The sequence below is a fragment of the Bombus flavifrons genome, chromosome 1 (genome assembly GCF_040668555.2).
Source record: "Bombus flavifrons isolate JBK064 chromosome 1, iyBomFlav1_principal, whole genome shotgun sequence".
In the NCBI taxonomy this organism is placed as follows: domain Eukaryota; kingdom Metazoa; phylum Arthropoda; class Insecta; order Hymenoptera; family Apidae; genus Bombus; species Bombus flavifrons.
This window is the reverse complement of record NC_138442.1, coordinates 10,813,109-10,841,027: the sequence shown is the minus strand read 5'-3', so window position 1 is coordinate 10,841,027 and position 27,919 is coordinate 10,813,109. Positions and strand designations below refer to the sequence as shown.

Sequence of the window (27,919 nt, the reverse complement as noted above, 5' to 3'; positions counted from 1 at the left end):
TGCTAAACCAAAGAGAAGTTCGTTCCGCTCAGGGTGGCATCAGTCGAAACGATCTGCCAGAAGGCTCCTAGGTGAAAAACCCGTGACAAACGATTTCGTGCCGGAGCAACGTTCTACCGAGTGTGTAATAAACGATGTTATGATATTTGTGGTGTCATCAAAGAAAGAATAATTTCATCTTCGAAAATTCACGTCAGAGTATCAGTACTATGATACCGTAGATAATACGAAATATCGACGGTTTAAAAGTTTTAATGCACGGCGAATTCTTTGTGCAATCAGAAAATGTTTTTCAATGTCGTTTTGTTCTATGTACAAATCGTATCTCTTAAGAACTACCATCAACGGATATAATGTTATTGCTGTCATAGGCGAAATTTCACCCAGTCTATGTTTTTCACTGTAATTGTGCGTTACGATACAGTTATTGATAAAAAGCAGATAAGTGGTTAGAAATGACACGAACGAATAATGTTAGAAAAATTCGAGTGAGCTGGAATTTCACCCCTAATGGTCTTTACCGATGAACGCTTGTTCCATCGTTTAAAAGTAGAACTATAACCGAAATTCTTTAACTTCTTCAAAGATCATAGCTTCTTCTCGTAATTTGAAATAGGCAATTTCAAATCTGATCTGGCTTTCTCAAAGATCTCAAAGAATCTGCTATAACGACACCTGTTGATGAAAATCCACAGACTCACGCTTTTCAAGCTCGTAATGTATCGACCTCCCATAGGTTTGATCCGTTCATTAAGAGAATAGAATAGGCCAGTACGATCTGCTGTTGCTCTTGTAGCTCTTACGAAATAATAAGCTACGTTATGGCACACACAGGGAGCGATAATAATGCGCGGGCGCTTACTCGTTATCGCGCACAATAGGTCGCATGCTGAGCCCCGAAACTACCGGCTGCCAGGGCCGATTTAAAGCAACCGCGACCTCGTTCGTCCTACGTTATCCGTGGACACGAAATAAGAGAACGAAAATGAGCGAGAAAATGAGTCAGCGAACTACTGTCCGTTTTATGAACCGTTGTTTCCTGGACACAGGTAATCATCTCGTGAAACTTGAGGACGATCTCATTTCTCAGCTTCCTTGCTTGTTTGCGATTTCAATCGCGACAGTTGAGATTTATCTCTTTCGTGGAAATTTTATATTCAAAACTTTATTGTCCCTATTTATTTACATTAATCGAGTCTCTCAGAATTCGAATCGAGCAATTCCACTTTTTTTCTTTTTATTCCTTAATTTCGTAAGCAAACGACTAATGTTCAATTCTCGATAAGTTATCGCAAGAAGACGAGCAATAGTAAATTCTAACGTAAACTTAAAAAAATAGCGTTTGTATTATATTTTTACTTTTCTATACTTGGCTTCTGAACGGTTCAATTGATCTTAATAATTTCGTATTTTCTTGACCTCAACTTCTTGTATAGCATGTTACTGTGCCTGACTGATTGCTTTCAAGGAGTAGCATATTTGAAACAGAAAATAGCGGAGAAACGCAAAAGTAGGTTCCATCGTGTCGATAAACAAATCGACAGAGATCGAGATAACCTTGCGTAGATCCTCTGATACGAATCCTTTTCATCTAGCTATCGAAGATGGACCTCCGAAGAAGTTTCGGGAAAGCGAAACGGTGTACTCCGCGGACGTGGAGGGAAAACTCTTTCGTACAATACCGATACTCACCGTTAGAAGCACATTAATATCGTCCGATGAATTGACCGGTAGTGTCACGTCGACCTCCGAGAGAGTCCTGCTGGAGAATAGGGAGCAGTTAGATCGCGGTATTGTGACACGTACGCGGGTCCCCGCGGGACGTCCGAGCGGTACCAGGAATCGGCAGGCTCTCTCTCAGTGGGGACCGGTAAATACCACTAATCACTTCTCGATCCTTTCTAACCCACCTTGACCCCACCGCTGGAAGAGTTATGGCCGTTGCTTTTATTCAGGCTACCTCGGCCAAGGCCCCGACCTCCGTTCTCGCCTGGAACCCCAGCCGGGGTTCGCCAGACGTCGTGAAAAGTTGTATGTTGAAGAGTCGAGGAGAGAAACCGTCGACGATGCGATTCGTTTGCGATTCTTGCGAATTAAAATTCAAAACAGCCGTATATTCGAGTCTTAGTGTAAAATAGAATTCTATTTAGGAGAACCGTATTTATCGGAATTTTATTCAAATGAAACTTTAGCTAGCGATTAGCTAGTGTTTCCCTTGTATGGGAAACAAGTGTATAAGTTTGAATCTTCAATGATTTCGACGTAAGAATACTCAGAGGATCCAGGAAAGGTTTTGTGGTATTTTCACTAACAAAGCTGTAAAAGATTACCCATATTATCAATATACAATCCTCATATCTGAACGTAAACTTGCGTTGTATAATCTTTTATTATCTAATTATCATGTACTTATTGTTCATCCCTAGCAAGTTCGGATAAACGAAGTTTCACTGCCTAAGGATAGAGCAATAAAACTACATTTTTGATACATAGTGTCCATTTATTCGTTCGAATGTTACACGACGAAACTGAGTCAAAGTACACTTATTACTTGATAGAATGATTGACACGAGCAATAGATCTAGTAATACGATCAGTGAGCTACACGATTTAGACAGAGGTGATGAACGACAGGTGACGCTCCGAGACGCGAGCGGTTCCATTCGGCGTCGATCATCACGGGGATGTCGATCGACAAGCCGAGCGTTGTCTGACAACGCGCCGAGAGATTGTCACCGTTAACGATGCACACACGCACGTAGTGTATGAGCCGACTTTCCTGATCGATTAATCTTGATCATGGATCGGTCGTCCATCGGTTATGGCGCCATCTCGATCGCTGTTTGCCGATGATCGACTACGACTCAGACTATGATCACGACTTCTGCTCTGTCTGCTTCGGTTCTCCTCGTTGCTCTCCTTCTCGCACATACACACGGTATCTGGCTCTTGTGGCTCCACTGGATTGTTCCTCAGAACGTCCACGTTCCTGGTTCTCTTGGTACACCTGCATCTGGTGCAACCAATTCGCCTGGCCCTCATAGTGGTGCCACGTCTTCTTCGTCTTGAGCGACGTCGACTACGACGACTTCTTCTACGCCTGCCTCTGCTACGTCGACGTCCTCGGCGTCTACTACGTCGTCTGCTGCTTCGTCGTCGTCTGCTTCTTCTTCCGTACCTTTCGGTTGGCGTCAGGTTCGACGTGAGCTGCGGCTCGACTTCCGTGTTCAAGAAGTAGTGGCCCTGCGTCTTCTTCAGGATACCGCAATCCAAGCCACGTTTTAACGCTGCTTGCATCTGGCAAATGATTCCATCTTGTTAGCAACATATATATCATTTACAGTAAGGTTATAGAGTCTGGTTTTGTTTACTAGTTTCAGATTGCTGGAGACATTGACTGTTAAGTGAGATTACCGTATGGATTATGATAAAATTTTCATTATTATTGGTCTGCGGAGAATCGAATTGAGTAAACATGAGCAAAGTGCATGTGCGTGATATGCGGAAAGATACAGAAGTACTCATTACCATAGATATGACCTTTAACATTCATAAAAATACCAATTTGCATAAACACCTGCAGGCATATCATTATCAATGTTGTTCGATTTACATTTATCACAGTGATAGGAAATAAATGGTATTTTTACTCGATGATATTACTCTTATTGTAATCCTTCTAAAGATATTAGTAATACTAGTCGTCGGGATCAGCATGATGACCAACGAGTTAACAAAATATGGCATCTAAAGAAACGTATATTTTTCAAAAATACCTGTCTCTGCACAGTCGTCTCGGGGACGTTGCACTGTGACATGATGTAATTCATGATCTCCTTGGACGTGGAGCCGTGAGCCTCTCGTAGATTTCTAATGGCATTGACCACTCTGGCTGACATTTTCGGCGCTTGTTTCCCCATTTTCCAATTGTTTCTCTCGTTTACCCGAACGAATCTTTAACGCACTGACTCTCGGGTCACTTCTGAAGGAACCTCCAGTCTCAAAACTAGTAATTTGCATTTGATCTTCACGTGGAATTTTGACAATCGCTCTATTAGTGTTCTTGAACTAGGATTTTAATATCACGAGAAAATTTGAAGAAGTTATACCAAAATCATCGTGACCCTGAATCGATTTGCGTCTCGGAGGCGATCCGGGAACTAATTGACGACACTGTTTATTCTGGTATCCGCGTTTCGATTTTGTCAGAAGACGCTACGCTTCTCGCTCGAAAACGATCGCACTCGCCACTAACGTCATACGATGTAACGAAAAAATTGTCACACTTGCCAGAAAATGGCATTTATATCATTTTTGTAGAAAAATAGAACTTGTTCCGTGGTGGTTTGTGGCTGGACGAGTACGAAGATTAGTTTATCACGGGCTTATCTCGTCTAAAGGATGACCGGCAAAGTGGAGCTGTTTGACGCGAGGATACAAGGATTTTCGAAGTACACCGCTGTTAAATCGAATCACACGGCTGAAATAATAAGGAAAAAGAAATGAAATCGTAAAGCTAGCGGCCTGTCAAACGAACCTCTATAAGCGTAGTACGCCTTCGCTAACGTTAAACAGTCCGGAGTCTCGCTGTTCTTTGGATAATTCCTCTCTTAGTATCTCTCGATAGGTGTCTCTTTTCTGTAGATTCTTTGCTTCCATTTCAAGCATATCTTTGGACGTTCCATCGTTTTACGTTAGATTCCACCAGGAATGACGTGTCGATTAATTAATTGAAAAGTTGATACCAGCATACATTATGGCTACAATGTAACGGGAATGATAATACTTTAAAGTAGTCGAGCCTATCTCGTATCTGACTCGATTGCGCTTTATCTCAAAGTGTAAGAATTCCGTTTTAGATTCGTTTTGTTCTAATGTCATGTTACTTAATCATTGCACTTCCTTTTCGTTGATTAGCGGTCGCGCTTTCTAACTATTGATCTCAAGCTTTCTTATTACAAATTTATCAACGACGCAGGAAGAGGTAAAATATAACGTCAAATGTTAATCCGAGATCTAACTATGTCAACACCGTTATCAGTTTCGTTATTGCAAGTAGGTAATTCGAAACACGAGCATTTCACTGAATACAAACGACCGTTTCACGCCTTTGAGCATCGGACATAAGTACCCAGCTCCAGGTAATTTTCACTAATCGATCGATTTTCGAACTTCTCACCCAGTTCGTGTCTCCGACTGGCATTCACTTTCGCGATCGATTAATAACAACGAGGTCCTCTCCTGAAGAGAAAGAGAGAGAGAGAGAGAGAGTGAGAGGCGCGAGCGGAACGATCTTTAAGGCCTCGTCGCGGTACACGTTAGTTGTTAAATTCGGTGATCCGGATGGTAACGAAGGTAGTTTGCAGCCGGCTCGGTGCCACGCCAAATTTGCCGATTAATTTTTTCCCCCGAGCTCATTAGCCGCCCTTAATGGTGTCGGCAGCGTTAAAAAAGCCGCGATTCCGAGTCCGTGGCTGGAACGCGTGTATCCAGCTCGAGACATCTTGCCACCTCGTCCAGTAATTGGATAGTCGGGAACGCCGCGGTTTACAAGAATAACGCGGCAATTTAGCCGACCATTTAGCCTTCTACCTGACCAGAACCGATTCCCCGATTCTTTAATCAGCACCAGGTGTCGCGCGTCGCGTCGCCGCGCATTCGCCCCGGACCTGCACACCTGCATGTAGATGCTCGCGTCTATACACCAATGATTATTTATCAACGTCGCGCTTAGACAAGAGGAACGCGCCGGTGCCACGGGCTGAACGTCGCGTTTACGCTCCTTTATCGTCGTCAGCCGGAGCGCATGCTTCGGTAATCGCCGCCACTTTCGTCCCCTTTTCTTCCGATTCACCGACGTTCATCGCGCTGATTTCATCCTCGCCACCATTCCTCCTTTCTTCTCCTTTTACCTTTCTCTCTTCCTTTTTCTTTCTTGTCTTCTTTTCTTCCCTTTCTTCCACTACATAGACAGCTTCTTTTGAACGAACCCTACGAAACGGTAATTCACGCGCGGTATATTTACGAGCGACGCGGAAGGGAAATTTATACCGCGTTCCATCGCAACCATGCATCATCCAAGCGGCCAGCTAGTCAAGCGACAATCCTATTTCGACGAATAGAAACGCCAGCATTTATTGATATCTCCGTGTAGCAGGACTATTTGTTGTTACCTGGAGCCGATACCACGTTCACAGCCGCATTCCGTGACCGATAAAACCGTCATCACGGGACATTATTCCAGGCAGCCGCGAGATATTGCTTCATCGAGGCGTCATGTACCGGAGCGTCCAACAAAAACTGGATCCTCTTCGCGTGGAGAATTTTGTTGTACGGTATTATGGTACACAGTGTTCGATCAGCTCGCGAATTCTCGTGTTCCATCGGTTTTATGGCCACCGTGCACCTGTTTTCAAGGCTCGAATGAAGTCAATGGCGACGCTGGTGTAACAAATGTCACGCGTCAACGTAATTACCGCGCGGAATTCTCCTCTTCCACGAGAGTTCTCCGGGTCACGAACGGCCAGAAAAGAGAATCTCGTGGCCTCGATACGATCGTAGCAAATGCCGCTGTTCTTGCGTAGCCTCTGTATGTAGGAGCCATCACCCTTCGCCGCAGGATGTCCGTTTGGATGGACACGCGGTCAACTGACCGTGACGATTGTCTACTACGCTATTTTTACACCTACGCGACTTGCACACCTCCGTGTATTCGATCGATGCATTTCCATCCTAATATTTCGTGCTTCTGAAATAATTCAACGCTCAACATTTTATGACCGTTTACAATCGATGACGATGCGCGGTGATCGCAACAAGCGGACGATTCTATTTCTTGAAATCTGTTATAAATGTGGTAAAAAGTATCGCGTAAGAATTTTAAGACGATCGTAGTTCAAGACGCGATCATACTTCGTCTTCGTACATTTAAAAAGATCATGGAAATTACACTGACCTATATATGGACAGGCTGTTACGAGCGCCGTTATACATCCAATTTTCAAATACCACGTTTATTTGTTCCGTGCTTCGATAAAAGGAAACGAAGATCCTTTGCATCTGCACCTTAGCCTCTTTTCCAGCTGCTGATTGCCATTTTACAGCGACTTATTTAATTCCAGTCGTATCACAGGAATCGTACTCTCTCTCTCTTTCTTGCACCACGTAGAGTATGCATCGACGTTACGCGTGTCGTAGTCAACGCGTTTTCTACTTTGCCCACGTATGCAAGTAAGTAGAGAGTGAACTGTTTCTCGGCGAACGAGTTGACGGTGCCCCCGTCGCGTATCGATGATATTCAGCCGGGAGGCTTAGCCTCTATTTAAAAGCGGATACTGGCTGTCGCGTGTACAGGGGCGACACGCGAACAGACGGCTGCTGGTCGATCGACCAATCAACGGCATTGTACCTGTGCCGCGCGATGATTGCAATTGGCTGATTAACGGCCTTTTCGATCGCCAAACGGTGGCCGGGAGTCGCGTAACCCGTAACAGAAAACTGTCCGTTTTGCATACTCGATTGCATCGAGGCGAGCCTGTGTCGCCTTGCTGTCCATTATCGCTGCGTTTTTGCCCCGCGTCGTTCGCCATTTTGCTTATATTATCGCAGGATCGTTAGGTACCGCGCGACAGAAATTATCGATCGGCCGGTGCGCGCTCGTATATCAGCTTATAAATATTCGTGGCGCAATTAATAATTAATATTCCGCGAATGAGCCGAGATAAATCGCCGCGTTTTGTATTCATTAGAAGGTTGGGAACGGCACCGAGACACGGCGTGCCGAAGGAAATTATTCGCGGTAGGCCGCGCAACCAGACGAATTGATTGCCAGCGACCAAGGCCGGATCCAGTGGCTCTGGTTTTTCTTTCGTCGATCGTCGTACGATCGTTTTCACCTTGTGGAATTCCACGGCAGCGTACTGTCGCTCCGTTTTTCCTGCGCTCGTTTCACCCTGTCGGCTGGACATCAATTACGCGGAAAATGGAGCTCGTTACAATGCGAAGTACGGTTATCGATTCTTCTACAACAGTTCTCCCATGCTCGTCATCGAAAACGTTTCCTATAGCTGGAACCGATATTGCGTAGTCGTAAAATCGATCAAAGCTGGAAAGTTTAAATTATATAGCTACTATTCGTGCAAGAGTGCTATCAGTGAACCTTTGACCCGGCACTGCCCATCTAATGGTCAAAGACGGGTGTTCCTCGTGAATCATCCAAGTAAACGAGTACCTGGCTTCGGAAGGAATTTTCCTTTTCTTCGTTCATTTATCTATCTCTCTCCTTCTTCCTCGTACCTACGATACCGTATTTCATGAAATTTCTCATCGAATCTATTTCTCAAAATCTGGCAAGGAAGCTCGATCGAAACTTCGAAGTCGAGTGTCCCTCCCTCCGAGCGAAACAGTTTGCTCGCGTTAAACCTGTTCCGCGGTTCCTCGAATCTCCCGCGTCCTTTGATCACGGCAGCCTTTGAGTCTGGAACGGTACACACGTGGGACGATGCACGCGAGCAAAGGGACAGCTCGCGCGACCCTCCCTATCCACTCGTTCTCCCTCATTCCCTCTTTGTCTCTTTCTCGTCGTCCGTGCAGACCAGACAGATTTTCGGTGCACGAGGTTCGCGGCAAAGGGTGAATTAATGCCGATGAGAGCGGGCGCAGTTAATAAACCGGACTTATTAAACGATTACATTAACGCAACCGTCGCCGGAGATTAATGCACTCAGCTCTGGAACGTCTCACTCGTTCGCGAGCGGCGAGTATATACATATACGAAGAAAGGCAGAAGCCGACAAGAAATATGATCTACACGGTGTGGGCACCGTATCGCGGTAGCCTCGAGATAATTACGGCCACGACCGGCGATAATTTTTGCGTATCGAAGGGCTAAGCTCCGACGCAAAAGTGGGCCGATAAAGGATCGCGTTAATGTCCTCCAACCCAGTCTCTCTCTCTCTCTTTCTTGTACTCCCTTACTCTTGGACCACCCTAATTGGAACGAAATCCATTAAAAAGGTACAGAAAGTATACGATAATTAGCCGAAGGACAGTCTCGTCTGTTCCGTAACGATGTTGACGTAGTTTTACAAGTTCCTGAATTTATTCCTCTTTCTTTCTTGATTTCTCAACTTTTCGATATTGGTTTTACAATTACAATTTTCGAGCGTCTTCTCTCTCATGCTTTCTCCGTTTAATTTTGTTGATAATTGTGGATCTTTGAAGCCGAAATAATGTTATAGGAACACTAAATTTACACTAACGATCCATATTAAAATAGTAATATATTTATTTCATGGACGATTCCTTATATATTCATCGATACATACTTGCACGCGTCTCAGCACTTTCTTCCATACTCGACTCTTAACCGACTCTTAACCGACTGACTAGTTTACAGTCATCTGTTTTTTGGGGACGCCGCGCACACACATACCTCCACACACCGACACTCACATTTGACCCAGTGCAGCATAGAAAATTATACATATCTCAACAAATGTATTCCTTTAATACTATATAACATAGTTAAATGTGAAAACCTATGTATCAAAGATGAAAGATACAGTTCCCCTATTAATTCTATTAGGATAGACACGAAATTCGACTAATCGCGACACCTGTTCTTATTATTATAGCAATTAAAAATGAATTATTCTCTTTCCTCGTAAATACGACAGATATATGTTTCCTTATATTCATCGCAACACGTTCAATTGAGACAAGAAACGAACGACGATCGAACGTTTCTAAGCGAAGCGAAACGCTGAGGAAACACTCGAAATATTCGTATCGGCGAAAACGAGAGAAGTTCGCGTCGGAAGGAAGCAGACACCAGTGTCGGGAATGTAATAAGACGGACAGGGCAAAAGGAAAATATGGAATCAGATGAGCACGGAAGAGAATATGTACGTAAGAGGCTACTGTCGGTCGTCGTACGCGCGAGCAGGTGGACGAGAAGAGGCGAGAATACGAAACTGCTCGGCCCACCCGCACCAACCACTCGCCCCGATGTCATGTGTTTATAAATAGTGCATCAACGTAATGCCTGGCGGCTGTAACCACGCTGAAAGATTTACGCGCATCGCGGCCGCCGTACGTTTCTCGCGGACGCGCTGAACGCGGAAAGGAATTCCGCGATATAATAACGAGGGTGTCCCATCTTGTACCTAGTTAGGCGTTACCGATGACTGTCCGAGATTTCACGGCTGCTTCGTTTTCTATGATCTACGCGTCTCGTCGCGTCGCGACGTTCTTCGAATTCAGGTTATGGTACTCGTCGCTGAAACGACGATGGTTTATGGATTTTTCAGGTCGTATGGAAAGTTGAATGAAAATTTCCGCATTTGCTAGAGGATGAAACTGTGACGTTTTATCAGAGAATCAGTATTTTGTTCTTGGAATCAAAATTCTCATTGTTTAAACCTCGATGGTTTACTTTTTAGGTGTTTGTCCCAGTGGGTTGAATGGAGAATTTGATGTTTTTTATGAGATGTCCTGTTTGTGTTGTTGTTGATGATGTCTCGAATTCTCGGACGTACGGTCGCTAGAAATGTATTTTATTATCTTTATGATTATATTTCTACATGTTTTATTATAATTTATGATTCGGAGAAAATAGATCGGAGAATTAAATTAGAAAATTATGCAGCATTCCTCTTATTTACTAAACATATCCTTTGTAAAGTTTTGAAGATGCAGAGGATCGTTTAATAGTTAAGGAATAATGTTCCTGCGAAGAAGGAGTTGAAAATCTCGTAAACTATTGAAATAACTTTCGTCTTTATTCAACCCAATGTCCCTGGTATTGAAACGCTGTCTTTCCCTGAATCACAGTTTCTCGCAGCATAATTTAGGGCACGCATCACGCGGGCGGACAAGCGAAATGCGTCTCGGAAACCATGGCTTACGTTCCACGTTGGCAACGTTGACGCACACGCGACAATGAATAATCTTGTCGCGTGTCACAATTACGCGCCCGCCGGCAACCAAAAACAGTCCATTTTTCACGCTAATCCGCCGTCATAATTTTCCAAGAAGCGGCGTTTGATACGCGGTGCGGCACGATTCCGACGCGTTTCGCGGCGAAGAATCGAAAACGCGCGAAGGATGACGCGATGGCGCATTAAACCGAAAGCCTGGTAACAAACGATGCTCGAAATTTTCGAAGTTTCTATCGTGGAGGCCGCTTTGTCAACGTAGTAACATATTTCACAAGCCCTAACATTGCTGGACGCGTGCTTAGCTATTTCTGCGGTCCATGACACAAGCGTTTGAGGCGTGTTCTCCCGCGCTACGACGACACCCTCTCATCCTGTAACGGTTCTTCGACGAAATTGTTATCGCTACTACGTATTTTGTCCTGCTCTTCCTCGTCCTCGAATTTATCGTCGAGTTTCAATCTTGCTTGGTAATCGAGTGAACGGATCTGGAGCTGCCGGCGAAATTAGTCAACGTAATTAAACATCACGTGGCCGCCTGCCGGGAATGCAGATTGAGGCGATCAAAAGAGCCATCAGAGAGACGAACAGGGATAGGAAATATTCGTCTAGATTCGTGGTAGTTGTGTAATAATGTTTATTGTTACGTTGAAAGGCATATGATGCATGGAGAAGGTAAAAATATATTTATCTTCTTGATGAATTCGTAAGGTTGTTCAGTTTGGTACGCACGAATGATAATATAAAATTATTTGTCCATTTTTCTAGCAATAAATTTGCAATAAAGTTTATTAGGTGAAGTTGTGCGAGTAGGTACGATTTTTTAAACGGAGATACTTCCATCGATAACGCAAGACATGACGTAGAAGAATTACAAAGAAAAAGTGCACGTTGTAACGCAATACTTTGAATGGAGATTTCGATTGGCAATGAAAGACGCGTGAAACGCCTCGTTTAGCAAAAGCGAACAGGTCCAATGATTTCATGGAACCGTCACGGTGCGCGAAAGTTTAACCTGCCGAGAATTACGAAAGCGGTATCGTGGTACGCATGACGAGTTTATTCGTCACGACATTTTAATACCTACACATGATCAAATTATTAAGACATCGTTTCTTTAGTGGTGGCTCGACCATAATATTTAATTTCTCATGCTTCTCCAGGCCAGTGACAACGGTCTACATTCCCTTTTCTTTATCCTCCACAATACCAACACTTTCATTCTCCATGCCAAAGGAATACCCCCAAGCACATACCAATCCTGTCCAATTTGAATTCATCTTAAGAAAACATTTTATCCTTTCAACAACGTTATTCTCATCTTTTTGTTTTAGAATGGAATAACAGCGAGTAACGCTAGAACTTGATGTACGGCAGACGCAACAATCAGCTTGCTAGACGAAACAATCGAGAACGATCCCTCTGTGAGAAATGCCCGCGAGAAACAGACACCAACGCCCTGGATTCCCCTGAGATTATGTACGCGTACATTTGTTAGCTTAATGGAATCCAACATGTGTATTACAATACACCCGAAAATAATGGAGTACGCTTGTTGAGACGCGACCGGCACAAAGCGACCACGTCTCTACCATCTACTTGCACGCGCCTTCTCGCAAGCGTAGAATATCCATATTCTCGTAGCCGAGGACACTCCCCCGGTCTCGGGGAATCCAACGACACCGTCGCTTCCGGGTGCCTCCTACGAAAGAACCCGTCGACCAGTTTAGAAACAACCGTCGTGGATCGTTACTGTGCCTACTGGGAGCGAGACGAGCGCCAGATGTCAGAGGGTAGATATGGCTTGTCTGATGTAAATGTTACAAAAGCTTAAAGTCGGTGCGGTTAGGTGTTTAGCGATCGTAGAAATGGTAATTTGTCTTCGTGATTTACCGTAGATTTTTGAAACAATTTTATCGGCGTCATTTATTTTCTTATAAAGGATCTTGCTCATGTACCGATATCTATTAGGTTGTCCGAAAAGTTTCTTTCGTTTTATGAGGAAATAATTGACGCACAACGTTTTTTGTTTTATATTATTTTGTCGAATTACGTACGGTTCATTTTGTTATGTTGAGATAAACACCGCGACATTTCACAGACTTGGTTTTATGTTTATATGAAGGTGCACTGTTGAAAAAACACACGTTTGCGAAAGAAAGACTCTTTTCGGACAACCTAATATATATGTATTTAATGGTTATACGAACCATTTAAAAGTCAACTTCATTTTCTGACAATCTTCCCAACTTTAACGTGATTAACGCAATATTTATTGGAAGTGAAGCAAGAAATTCCGATAGGCCGATCAACTTAATTCTTGTGAGTGTAAGGCGTGGATGTATTTAAGTTTATAAGAAATTATGTAATATCCAAGGTAATTAATAACAAAGAGAGAGAAATTCAGTAGTCCAAGAAATCAAATAATATCCAAGTTCATCGACATTACAGTTGGATTATTCAAAAGTCAAGCGACACTTTGATATTTTAATACCTTGAAGATATGCTTTATTGCGAGTTATTTTACCGCCATCATAGGTGTATTCTGATTATTCAGTCGAGAAAACATTCTATAGCTCGTTCGAAAGCTAAAAATAATATGAATCGTATAAGCAGATCCAAACACTCTTAAAATCTAAAATTCCCAGTAAGATACAAAGTTCCGTTGCCTCCAACATATATCTTCCACCAAATTAATTTGCATGAAGACCTCCATACAAAAAGTTTCTATTAAGAGGCAAGATTGAAAACGCGTTTGCAGCGTATAATTCGTTGATCGCTCAATGTCACGGGCGATCGATTAAGGAGAACAGGCGTGATTCGACGCCAAGGATCCAGTTGGCCTGGGTGCTCATTCGCGGCCGTCGACGCGCTCTAAAGCGAACGACGCGACGATCTCCTTCCGTGGCCAGTAAATCAGCCGATTCCAAGGCTTACGGAGGAGAGTTTATAAATGTATCTCCCACGCCCTCCACTGTCTGGGCCGGATTTCTCTCTTTGCTTCTCCGCTCGTCGCCACGCGCCGCTCCTCGCGGCTTCTGTTCGTCGCTACGCCGTTGTATTACGCGCGAATGCTTCCTCGGGGTAAATTAATTTGCTTCTTTGCCTCGTTCTACGCTCCGTTTCGAGGATGGAACGCGTCGGTGTCTCGGTTTAGAAGATTGCTTCGAAACATTCTTTTCTTCGAGAGTAAAAGCGCGTCGATGTTCTTCGGGAATGTTAGTGATAGAGAAAAAAAGCTGAGACTTAGACGTTTTAATGCGATCAACTCGCGAAAATAGGTGACGAAGACGTTGGATGTCGTTAAAGGACGAATTTATTGCCGACACGATCGTTGCAGTGAATTTCTGTTAAAACAAGCGAATTAATCTTTGAGGTGTTGGTACATATGGTGGATGTTAGATAATAGAAGGAGTTGACATTTTAACCAGCACTGTCAGGGTTGTATACGTATATGTGTGTATGCCTGACAGGTATGTTTTATGAGTAACAGTATTTTTTAATCGTTCGCAAAGGACGTTAATTTGAGACTCGAGTGGAACAAGTAAAAAATGATGCAGGTAATGCGCAAGATTGATTAAAATAAATATGCGCAATAAGAAGAAGCTGGCCGTTTTTTGCGTGTGTAAAGCGTGAATATGGTTGTTGTTTTATACATTCTAATGGTTCGACTTTTTACGTCTTTGTCTTTTATTGATCTTGATGAATGCAAGAAATTCATATATCCTCATATGATCACATGATCATCGTTTTTTATCGCGTAAAATTAATATCCAACTTCCGCCCCATCAACATCGAACATATCTTAGTTTCTGGAATGTTATAATTACATATATCCTACTTTTCTCTCTGGAATTTATAATTTCATTAAACACGAAGAAACCCGTCTTTATCATCTGCTGTCTGCTTAGACCATTAAACTCGTGATTTCAGGGTATCACATCGTGATTCCAGTGGCTGAAATCGTAAAGTAGATTCGTTATCGTTCTAATTCATCGTGACACCCAGCTTCAACGCGGTAAATTAAAACGCTGGAACGAGTCGCAAGAGGAGCGAAAGAGTAAGAGAAACGTAGTAGCGTGCGAGCTCGCTAATAAAATTATAATTGAAGTATTAAAAGACGTATAATTAGCGGCGGTGTAGTTAGACGCACGTCGGGGGTTGACAACCGGCTCTCGACTCCTCGGACGTTCGCGGTCACTTAACGACACTTACGACAGCCGACTACGCTCGAACGAGCCGCTTCGTTGGCCGTGATCGCACGTGGAAGAATTATCACGGAGTTACTACAGATTAACAAAATGTACGATCCTTTTCCTTGCAATTAGCAATTCGTTTGTATTAGACAAACAAGGGATACTTTTGTTGGAATCCTTGAAGCTTGGCAAATAATTAGTTAAACGATGGTGCTTCCGCGTAACGACGGAAACTACATGCTACGTTGATTCGAGAGCATCTGCGGAATTTGGGAAAATTCGAGTTTGGGCAAACTCTTATTCCCAATTATAATCTGTTTCTCAATTTTCAATTTTAATTACTGATTTTATTGACTGAAATTAATTTTAATTTTTGACTGTTCTGGTTATTTTTAGTGGTCCTCGAGAGTTACAATTGCAGTGATCGTGTTACCCAAAATTCATACAATCGAAGTGCCTTTCTTAATCCTCAGACGGCGTTTAAAAATTTCTAGACTCCTACACGGATTAGATTCATACACTGCTCCCATAAGTTATTTTTAAGTATCATTCGAGTCTTTTGGAAACCAACATCGATCAATCTCGTAAATTGAAAAGCGCAAATTGAAAATTGAAGCGAAGATATTGCAAATTTGGTTCCCTTACAACGAGTGAAATTATGAAAGTAAGTCATCCGTTTGTCAAGAATTGGATACGAAATTAATAAAAAGTGGCGCCATGCTTGGTTTCCGGGAGGCTCGAGTATCGCGAAACAATGACACCAGATATCACAGAAACCATTTGTCCGGTGTAATTTCGAAAGCATGTAACCATTTCGACGTTTGTTTCGGGTTCAGAAATTTCTTCCGCTATGTAGCTTTAATTGCCGCCACGAGCAACGTACCAGTCCACGACTGGATACTTGTGGATCACGCAACAAGAAACGACGCTGTTGGCGACGCTCGCGTGAAAATAGACGCTCAATGCTTCATAGTCGCGAGACGCCGTGCGACACGCCTGCCTTGAAGTCTCCCCTCGATCCTCCGGGTCAACACGTTTCACTGTTATGAGCAGCTATAATAACAGTGGCGGCTAGCCGCGACGAGGAACCCCTCATTAATGGAACACCCGCGAGACTATGAATCGCCATGGTAAGTCTCAGTGAACGAGCTACCGTCTGCTGACGGTCTCTTGAACGCGAATGAATGTACGCGGAGGACTCGTCGCGCTCCTATTGCATCTCCGATGACAATAATAGACAGGACCGGTGGTCTACGACCGCGTCCAAACCGACGACCACTGGATCACGCGCTCGAAAATCGGACCTAATTGGTCTGCCAAATGGAAGAGTTTCGGTTACTTTCCTTTTCACTTCTTCGCTTTCTGCTTCTTTCGATTCTTCGTTTTTTTTAGTGGAATTGCAGGGTTTCAGGATAGCTTGGTAGTTTAGGGAGTTGATATCTTATAAATGGTATTGTCGAAATATCTCATTGATGTTTATTATAAATATCTAAAATTGAGAAAAATACGATACATCGATGTCTTTGAAAGTTTACGGTAATGTCTCGGTGATCAGAAATTTTACAATTTTTGTTCTTTTTGTAATGACATTTATTTTAGTTCTTTCCTCGTTTATAGGTACAAGCATATTTAGTTTCTTCGCGTTTATTATTATTGAGTCGAATAAATGTTTCACTTCAATTTTATAGTACACTCGTGTCGCTATTGACTTTGTAATTTGATTAATAATTTTAATATAGTTTATTTTTAAGTATACTAATAATATTTTAAGTATTTTTAAGTATATTAATCACTGATATAATTCTAAGCATTTTTTAAAAATAATATGCCACAATGAAATGTTTATTTTCGTGTCAGAAAATTCTAATGCGTATTTGGGTAGGATGATATGGAATATCGGATTTCGTGCACGGAATATTAAATATAATTGATAGAGTTATCTCCTAGTTGTTTGGGATAATAGATTGCAACATTGATAACAAATCACGGGGTTAAAAGGACGCCTTTGAAAGAAGTTTATTTAAATGTATATACAGTACGTCGCAAAAAGCGTCCGCGAAATTTATGGCTCTCTTAACGGTCGTAAACGTCAGAAGGCGGTTCAACGGGCTACGTTCTGGAAGGCTGAGCTTAAAAAATAGCACCAATTTAGACATAATCTTCCTATGCTCAGAACAAAGCTACATTCCAGTGATTCTTCACAACGACACTTATACCGATCCACTAAACTTTTTTATTAGCGAAAATTATTTCCTTTTTTAACTTGATAACCAACAAGCATCCGAATTCTTCGACTTCGAAACTAACTAGCTCCTAAACTAACAATCTGTCCGTCACTTTCGAAAAAAGACACCCCTATAATCTCTCGTAATACGTAATCTCGTTTATAACAAAACTTACGTAAGAAGCAACACTTCGGAAATGAAATTTGCCGCCCTTTAAACAACCTTTAATATTTCGCGGCGCAATTCGTCAGCGTCGTTCGAAGAGCCGCTACCAAGATCGATGGTTAACTCGTTAACCGGCTATACGCGTCCTTAGAAAGAGGAAAATTGAAATCGACGCCTCGTTAGTCGTGCATTCCTCTCGCGATTTCGCGGCTCCGCGAAATGATTTACGCGCGCGCTTTTTCCCCCGGCTAGGATGAGGAACGATCGTCCACCGGTCGTTAGTTATTTTTCCTCTTCCTTCCTTCCTTCCTTCTTTCGTTGCTTCGTTTCCACCGTCGACGTATCGATATATAAAATTTTTGACGCATCGCGCGCCGCGAGGTCCGCAGCCGCAGAACCCGGGCAGAAGCGACACAGCCAGAACGAATGGTATCGTTCCGTCCGTTTTCAGCGCTTTGATTTATGACCGTCTTATACGCGCACTCGTAAACGTTATATTGGTTTTCACAGTAGCCACGTTCTCCGCGGCAACACGGAGAACCAATTAACTTCGCATCAGCTCCGATAAAAAGCGACATGGTCCGCTACGAGGGAAAAAGGCTGGCGCTGCTTACCGAAAGATATACGTCGAGCCGCGTCTCGCCGCATCGTGAAAAATTATTGAGACATCGAATTCGCCGAACGCAACGAGTTCGTGACGCGGATCGTGTCCAACTTTTAATTCGGTTGATTAAACGCGGACACGACAATCGAAACGAGCATGGTAAAGAACCCAGGACGAATTTTGTTGCGTCTTGTCTGGCTGCTCCTTCCTCTGTCTAGCTCTTGTTTCCTCTCTCTCTCTCTCTCTCTCTCTCTCTCTGTCTCTCTGGTTTTTCGTTACTGTTCGAAAAGAATCGTCGTATGTTGTTCAAAAGTATGCTCGATCGGCGAACGAGACCACCGAAAGTTATTTCATGCGACTCTTTCTGCCAACACTTACCACGCTGGCGATTCGAGCGAGGGCGTGCTGACGTGGGACGCCATGACGCTGAGTGCGTTCCAAAAATACGACTGCACTTTGGCACGGCACACCGCACCCGGTGAGTTTAGCGGTTGTTTACATCGATGAAGAAGCTGTTGCGAGTGATTCCGGGCCATTAGTGGCAGTCTACGATGCACCCTTCTCGAAAGGTTAAAGGAGAGTAATCAATCTTTCACCGTTCTTCCGAATACCGAATAACGTTCTTCGTATTCTCTAACCCTTCTTCCACTTTGATTCGATTCATTTTTGAGTTGCGTTTTACGAACAGATACTTCGAAGGACTCGTAATTTTTCTTCTTGACGACAATGCTTTCAGGGACGTACTTTATTCGTAACTTACCGATTAGTTTAGTAAGTTCGCGAAGCAAATTTATAGTTCGTTCAGTTAATTATTTGCAGTGTTTAAATTTTAGTTTTAAAGCGTCTAATACCTGTCATCATCTAATATCTATCATAAGCGAAGGATCGTTTGCTGAAATAACGGAATATAAATTGGCAGCATGTGACAATAACCATATGTCACACGTACGTTCGGAGTATCTTAAATCGTAGAGAAAATTAAATTGTAATCGACTTTATGGAAAGTATTTAATGTTAATGTATTTTATGGAAAGTTGCTGCGAAGGATCACATGTTTGAAAGAGTAAGATGAGTCGATTATTAAACATGGCAACACGAAGATACATCTCGCGTTCTCGAAGAGAGCGTCGACTAATCGATGTGTTTGTCAGAGCTGCGTCTTGGAACCGTGAAAATGTACGGTTAGCCGTTTCCATTCATTAGCGGCGTTCATGCGGGAATATTAGATGACGCATAATAACAATAACATATCTCAACCCAGCCGTTCATAGATGCGTATGTCTGGCGGAGTGACGTTTAGTGGGTGTTTTTGGTTTCCATTCGTCACGAAACGAGGTGTTAATTCTCCTACGTAGAAACTACGATGCGTCGACAGTTCTGAATTATTATGAACTCGCCTTGTCGACGCTGCTAATAATTCTACGGCGAACAAGCCGCGATTTCGATGGCTAGTTTCTTTCTCTTCTTTTATTCTCCCAGCTTCCCGAGTCTCTTTATGCGATTATGTAATGATTCCAGGATCTTAAGCCGATTCATATCCAAGCGAAACGATCGAATAATCTTCCAACATATTAATCAATTTCGAAAAAGGAGAAATAGGTAGATAGAGATAGAGATAGAGAGAGAGAGAGAGAGAGAGAGAGAGAGAGAGAGAGAGGAAAGCTATGCTCAACGTGCAATCATCCTATCGATCGATTACTTTGTTACTCGCCTCTGAATTGCTATAATTGCCGCTTGCTACGTCGTCAACTAAAGCAGAAAACCGTGAAATCTGTTTATCGATTAAAAGTTCGAGCGTAATAACGCGTATCGTTGCAACGATTACAACGCGTATCGTTGCAACGATTACGACGCGTATCGCTGGATTACAACGCGCGGCGTCCGAGTGGCCGATGTCGGCGCGGAAATCCACGCGGTGTCATTATAATCCCATTACTCGCGTCGATTCCTCGCCGTGGCTTAATTACAGTCCGCATGTAAATAACGTCGGATCGAGCATCGTCGATGCAGTGAGCTACTACCACAGAGACTTTCTAGCGATTTCTAAGACCGATTGGGAATCGTTCTCGAAACCGTGGCCAGTTAGGAAAGGACAAACGTGTCATTTTCGTACAGTTTGGTTTTATAACGTTTCGGAGCTCTCGACCGGCCAATTTGTGGCTGGACACAGTAATCGAGTTGAAACGGCGTTTGCCGTTTAAGACGAGCGTTTCTAGTTTTTTGCACCGGCTGGCAAATCTTCTTTTAAGTGTTACCCATAATTCATCCATAGTCAGATGACCGGTTAGAAGAACGCCGAGGATAAAAGATCGTTTCATTTAAGAATGCTTTTCATTTACCGTATCTTTGTCTAGTTTCGAGAGACCAGTTTAAACGAAATTATTACTACGGATATCATCGACTGTTGAATTTTAGATCGAAAGATAGCAGTATATTGCGCGAATTGAAACGCGTTATTGATATTACAAATGGCACATTATCGACTCTTTCGATTCGTAACATGACCTGACAGTTTGAACCACTTGCGCGTATCGTATCGGGTCTATCACGATTCATTCAGCCGTACCGATTTGATCTATAGCACGATCCATCATGCACTGTGTCAAGCAATGTCACTATCATCATTGTTAGTGGACAAACACAAAGGGAGTGGACAGGCGCAAGTACAATTTGTAGCATATCGAACACGTTGACCACCCTACACATATAGCAATCTGTCATAATTTGGCGCGAGTGAGGCAACTTAGTCCTTAATTGCTACTGTTGAATCCTGGAATGCTCAGATATATTAGAAATATCGTTATAATTTCTCAAATGATACGTGATGCTGCATCTATGTATATCTTCAATTAGACCGAGCCTTATAATTATAACTCGACCGCGGAAGTTAATGCATTTAGAGGAAATTTAAAGATGCAAAAGTAAGCAATATGTATACGTGATATGGAAATTTTTCCAAAAGTAAAGGATTATAGTATTTAGAAGGTGAAACAAATTTCTAGCTACTTGTAAAATACGAATTTGCATAAACGTCTGTAGTTTAATTACAACTTATAAAATTAGGTTCAAATGTTTTATCGAGCTACGTATCTTAGAAGATCCGCGAGAACTCCAAAAATTATATAGAATTACCTACCACACTTCATTTTTTAAAACAAACCGTTTACAGCTATTCGTAATTCATTTTCAGCTCACTGCAAGCATTAATTAAGTACTTATATAATCGTAAAGCAATATCTCAAGACTATTCTGAATGCAGCTTACAATAACATCAAATTATCAATCATTTCCAGATTCCTTTCAAACTGTAAAATAATCACAGTAGCTGAGTGTCGTAACGATTAAACTTCAAAATGTCTCATTTATAAAACGCATGGAATATTCATGAAATGCGTCTACAAGCGTTCCAAAACATTCATGGACTTCACACATCGGATACGAATATCTTCTGTAGAAGCTTCATATGAATATTTCCCCATAGAAGTTACATTGTACAAAGTTACGCATCGTTTCGACGATTTTTCACGAATCAATTTCTCTTCTCGGCTGTCAACGACGCGCATTTTACACTCGTCGCGGAACATAAACGAGTCGCAAATTTCGCGCAGTTGAACGCATCTGCCATGTGGGTGTTACCACTAAATCTCGTGTGCGCGATATGTCGCATGCCTGTGTCACACGTTCCCCGTTCACAATGGCAGTGACAGCGCGTCCGTTGGCGTGGGTACGCTCGCGTGTTACAAGAGCGTGCAAGATGAGCTTAATGCGGCCAACGACAGGCACACCCTAAAATCGAGAAACGCGACGCTCGCGACGGGGTATCGCGCGTTGACAATATACGAACCGCAGAATACCTCCCTGATGATGTGGAAAAGAATCTTGGACAAATGTCCCCCGATGTCTCTTGCTACGTTGGGCTTTACGAGCCTCTTTGTTCGGGCTTTGACGTTGGTGTGTTAATACCTTCGCGTATGCCGTGCTAATAACTCGAAGCTTCTCGCACTTGACAAATATTGCTCAAGGGGCTAATAGGAATGCTTTGTACGTTTAATATTGTTATATCGTGTAATAATACTGCAGCTCCTAAAAAAGTCTTGGCAGATCTCTTATTCTTAATAAAACGTCAGTATGCGATTCGAATTACGAAATTCAAATCGCATTTTAGTAAAATTCTTGCTATATTAACACCTTACGCGTTAACAGTTTTCTTTGTCGCGTGATATTATGTCTTTAACGGTTAGCAAAATTTAACAAATTTCGATGCAGATAATTGAGATGATATTTTGAAACTTTTGAACGGGGGTGTAGCATGCAATGTAAATCTAATTCAAAGTGAAATATTCGTTACACTATCGGAAAGTGAAACAAATTTCTGTACTTATGTTCTGACAATAACATTTTCGTTAAAAAGAAAAGATCTGTACCTATTTAGAGAAAAGCATCGCTCCCTACTATAAAGTAGTTTTCTGTCGTTACACAACGCACAGTGGGCAGACACTGAGATCACACAATGCTTTTCTGAGTCAACATTTATCACCGCTATACTTCCTAGAAGAGTAAAACAAATGCAAAATATTTACGCTTCAAGTCGCCGAATTTATGTCGCCGCGCGTGTAATCCGTTTTTAATGCGAATATTAATGTAACCGTATAACATGGGCAGCATTGGTCGTCTGAGAACAGACGAAAGCTTAACGAGCATTAAAAATACGGAAACTTCTTTTTCTCGAGTTCGCCCTGTTCTGTTCCCGACGACGACGTTTCTGCGAAATTCTCCGTCCTCGATGGAGACCTCGAGAATCTTCCCTCCTCCCAGCGCCCGCTCTGTGAAAGTCAGACTAAACACTTTATCCCGGGGTCGGTCACAAAAAGAGTGTGTCACCCGCATTTTCGCGATGCGTGCGAACAATATCAGCAGGAAAAAGGAGGGGTGGGGGCGTGTAACGGAAGACGAAAGAGGAAACACGAGGGACGAACGAAACGGAGAAGACGGAGGATGTCTGGGTCCTCTCTCCGTTAAACTCTTCCAAGACAACAGATGTTCCCTCTTTTTTTCGATGGTCTGCGCATGCCACGCGAAAAAATTCTTCCTCTCACGACGCTGTCAAAATCGAACGAGGAGGTCTTATTTATCGGGGCCCCGTGGTCGTTCCCGGTTTCCCTTGCAGCTCGATTTCTTCTTTTTTTCCTTCGAGCCACCCGGCTGAACGGGATATCGATATTATCCTCTCGTTTGCGTGTTATAAAATTCCCCCTTAATGAACTCGTCCCGCGGACTTATTTTTAGTGCGTGCCAGGCCATCGGGCCACGCTCGTTACGTGTCCATCGTTTCCATCGGAGGGAAACGAGCGAAATCTTCCTCGCACCGCGTTCCTTTCGTTTCACTTCCTAAAGCATTTATTGGATACGCTAGATAACGACTTTGTACGCGAGAAGTTTCTGCATTGAGTGACGCATTGTTGGCCGTTGCACAAACGTAACGCGATATCCAGTCTGACGCTATTTTGTCAAGTAGATCTTACCGAAGATTCAGTAGTCTTTCTTCGCTCATGGTGAAAGGCATTTTGGCAATGATTAATATCATAGCGTAGATGTGCCATGGGCTGGACCGATATAGCGAGGTCGTAAAATAGGTCAGAAGTTAAAGTTCATACGTTGTGAAAATTCAAGCCAATACATTGTTCGAAGTATTTTGGAAAAATATCTTTGGCCCTTACTAACAACTTCGTAGAGTGTACCATTTAGAAAGCAACTTTTAGGAATATGTAAAGATTTCTGTTTCCTAAATCATAGATATATTGCATACGTACACGGAATTATAGAAATATACAGGTGGGAAAGGTAAACAAGTAGTATAGTCATTCATGATCAGACACGCACGAATATACGCGAATTTGAAATAAAAGCTTCAGATCTAAACTGCAGCTATAAAATTGCTACAGCTCCAAGTGCGGTTACATTCACCGTTACTGTACCTTTTTATTCAATTTTTATCAATTGTAAAGTTGATATATATAGTTTAAGAATTTACTATATCAGTTCCGCTATAATACACATCGAGTATATCAAAATTCCAAATGTTAATTCTTTAGGCGATCCACACAATTGAAAAATAAAATGAAGGCCTAACATGTCGCATTTGTACGAAACAGAAAGCGCGCAGAATAACGAAACGTTTGAGTTTCGTGCGACGACTAGTAGCGAGCGAATCTGTTACTTTCTGCATTCTTTCGCGGAGTCGTTCGCAAGATCGGGGAGACGAGGCTTGGCTCGAGACGCGCGGTCTAAGTTTGCCACAAAGCCGGACAACTCTGATATATTAGTTTCATGCGTGGTTACATAACCGCGAAGAGTTGTTCGCCATCGCATACCCCACGTCAGCCCCGTCGTCGCGGATGAAAAGTCGTTGTTGTCGTCTTCGTCGTGTGCGAGGCGGCGTCATCCGCGTCGAGCGCCCGCGCGCGTTCTGGCGTCGTTGCGTCTCACGCGAATGTCACGCCATCACTGTTTTCTATCTTTTCGTAATATCGCGTCTCAACCTCTTGACAAATTTCTCGATTCTTCGTAATCGTAGACGCTAGCAAATTTTTAATCGCGATTTAACAATTCACGCACGATTCTTCCGTTCGTCATCTTCGTTGGAAATTGTTCGGTGGGTTGGCCATTTCTGCGTATTTTTATCTTGCGCTTTTCGCTTGAACGTTCAGTATTGAATACTAGTCAGACTGTGTCGTAACATGTATTTTTAAACTTAACTTATTTAAATTACTTTAGGCTTAATCGTGAGAAAATAGACATCGGAAGATTAAGATGCAAAATATTTTGGATTTTACTAGATTTTAGATAGCTACAAAACCGTCGAACATTACGCTAAATTTTTAAATGGCGCGTACTATTGAACGAATACAAATAATATCGCGTATACGATATTATCGATATAAATAGGCAGATTATGAATAAATCTAACGGGAGAGAAATATTTTAGTGAAATCATGCACGGAACGAGTAGAAGAATCGTAGGTGATTTTCACCTGAAAAAGGGAGAAGAGAAACGCAGGGAACGAACTCTAGGGGAGTTGGCATAGTAGGACGATCTCCGGGTTATAGTTTCCATGTAAATTAGCGGTCGAGGAAAGAGAAGAAGAGAAGGCCCGCGTCTTGGCCTGCAGCGGTCTTTTACGCCGTGAAACGATCATCGGCGTATGGTCGCTCGTAAAATTGTCAATGATGATGATTACGGTCCAATTACCAGTTCACGTATCGACGTTGTAAAGGAATAAAGAACAGAGAGAAAGAGAGAGAGAGAGAAAGAGGGAGAGAGGGTGAAAAAAGAAATACCGAGCAGAAGAGTGAAAGAAAAAGGAAGAAAAGAAAGGAGGACGGAGAAAAGAGTAACGGGAGAAGAAAAATAACTTTTCTCCCTCGCCCTGCGGGTCCAGCCGCTAAACGATAATCGTTCGCAATTTAGCAATCAAAAATTCGAAATAAATTCTCTTCCCGTTAGCAATTAACTTCTCGTCGTACGATCTTACATCGTCCTAGATACATATGTAATACTTAAAGTTTCGATCTCGTTTTACTTATGACGGAACAAGACACGAACACGATCGAAATTAGAATCGTAACGCGTTCTAAATATCGGTTTCGCAATTACTCGCCGAGAGAAACGACGAGTGAAACAAGAAATAGATGAACGCGCCCTACACTGTATTTACCAGGACCACACGTCGCGTTTTCTATTGGCCACCGATTATCCGCCTCGCGATCGTATCTCGTCGCGCGTTTTTCACCGCGGCACGTTCGCTTTCGAAAACGCGCGACGTGTCTCGAAGCGGTCGCACGCAATGACTGCGCGACCAGTATGTTCGTTCTCGAAACGAGTTCATTATCTACGTGAAAAAGCGCGATCCATCATCGTGCTCGTCAGATTAGATCAAACGGAGAAACAACGCGCGCCACGTGTAACCGTGTGTAACAACTGGTAAGAAGCAGCCGAGGAGAACGCGCGGCCAAGCTCCGTTGTTTCGTTAGAAACAACATGACAGTTTGGCATGATTAGTACACGTGTACTATTGTTCATTCATCCCGAGGCCACCCACCATAGTGCGCACAAAGGAACGCGCCAGTGGTCCACCAGTGTAGAGACAGATGTAGATCACTCTTGTAGATACCGAGACGAAAAATAAAGAGCACCAAAGCCTTCTACTCATCGCCGACGTGTTCCTTCTACCAATCGTCCAACTGTCTATTGGCTTCGCTTCTATTTACGAACGAGGCATTATCAGTCCCACCGGTTCTCCGCTATGTCTCGCGAGCAATCCACTTCCATTTCACAGATCAGATTGGTATCACGCCGGGACTCCAATATCCCTTGCGAGCAACGAGTTCGCGCTAATAGAAAATAGAGCAGCAAACAATGGATAGCGTATAGGCGTGTGCTTACGGAAGGTTGTCGGACTCTGTCGATTCGTAGGTCGCGATTAGATGGTTTTGTTGGCTCGATGTGTGGAGTATAAAGGAATAGGAGAAACTAGTTTCAAGCTTTCATAGATTTAAAATATGTTCAGCTTTTTCTAAAAAGAAGATGAAGTTTTAAATGATATTTGAGTCGTTCATAGGCCAAAGTAGATACATATAGGTGCAATGTTTCAAATTTTTTTAATTTTCACGCCTCAGCACCGGATTAATTTTTACGTTACGTCGTTTCATCGATTTTCTCTACCTCTCGTTTCGTGAGTTAGCCGATTTGGTAAATAAGTGGCACATTTAGAAGTCTTTGAATTTACATCGCGGGTTTTTGAATCTTAAAATTATTAAATCGTATCTCTGTACTAGATCCAAGTAGCCGGAGATTCCAGAGTCACGAGAACGAAGCAGAAGACCTTATTAATAATCGTAGAGTGTCACGGGGACGCAAGCGGAGTTTCCATCTTGGAGTTACTAGAAAAAGATCACAAGGAACCGGGATTGTGCAAAAGGAAGAGACGGAGAAATAGAGAAAGGAGGAGGCAGAAACCTGTCTGTCGTACTGTCCGTCAAGACGTTGCGTCTGGGGGGGTGGCGAAGGCGTAATAATAGCGACGATAATACATGCGCTCGACGCGGTGAATCTCGTGCGAGAGTCCAAGCAAACGGAGTCCTGGCTTGTCTCCCTTTATTTCATATCTGCCTGACTTTCTCTCTGATCTACTCCATCTTTCTGCTCTCCTCTGATGCGTGTACCACGTCTGAGGTGGGTGGCCACGGATTCAACGAACAATAGTACACGTGTACCCGTCATGCCAGACTGTCGTGGCTATTTCAGACGAAACAACGGAACGCGACCAGACGTATCTTCGCGGCCGTCGCTTCCCCACCTTGCGATCCGATCTACGTCCACCTGACAAATTCTCCTCCGTTGGAATCTCGCGCGCCTCGATTCGTTTGCGGAGCAAGACATTCTACTTATTTTTTTACCTTTCGTTAAAATAATAAATACGAGAAACGAATTATCTTGGTACGAATTCCTTGGAAGCCAAACTAAACTGATCAACACCGCTTTGGAAAGTACCTCAATTTCGTTATCTGGCCATGTGATTAGTATCGAACTCCACTTAATGGAACGAAATTTGTAATCAGTATGTAATTTAAATGGTTTCCTGATAATCGAAACTATTTATTCGAAATTGGATTCCAATTGTATGAAACAGAAGTCACAGATAGCTTATTACGTAGACTCCAGCTGTAGATCGATCTGCTTGTTCGCTGATGGGTTTGAGTAATGAACGAAGTTCTAATTATCGAACAACAAAG

The 27,919-nt window shown here is 42.9% G+C and overlaps 1 protein-coding gene and 1 long non-coding RNA gene across 2 annotated transcripts in view; one reads left to right on the top strand and one right to left on the bottom strand.

Moving 5' to 3' along the window:
* LOC138186547 (uncharacterized) overlaps positions 1-27,919 on the top strand; it is a 115,049-nt gene that overhangs the window by 70,990 nt on the left and 16,140 nt on the right. The window lies entirely within an intron of this gene.
* Positions 2,537-6,505, bottom strand: LOC138190186 (probable splicing factor, arginine/serine-rich 5). Its single transcript, XM_069132812.1, has 2 exons — positions 3,777-6,505; positions 2,537-3,297 (listed from the first exon to the last, which is right to left on the bottom strand). Exons 1-2 carry the CDS (start codon positions 3,918-3,920, stop codon positions 2,788-2,790), a joined length of 654 nt encoding a protein of 217 aa, XP_068988913.1. The 5' UTR covers positions 3,921-6,505; the 3' UTR covers positions 2,537-2,787.

What these genes read in the sequence shown, in the direction of transcription:
- LOC138190186 (XM_069132812.1), bottom strand. Translation starts at nt 3,920, where the DNA reads ATGGGGAAACAAGCGCCGAAAATGTCAGCCAGAGTGGTCAATGCCATT. An exon ending in AGACGACTGTGCAGAGACAG is followed by an intron (nt 3,298 to 3,776) that starts GTATTTTTGAAA and finishes ATCATTTGCCAG; the next exon opens with ATGCAAGCAGCGTTAAAACG.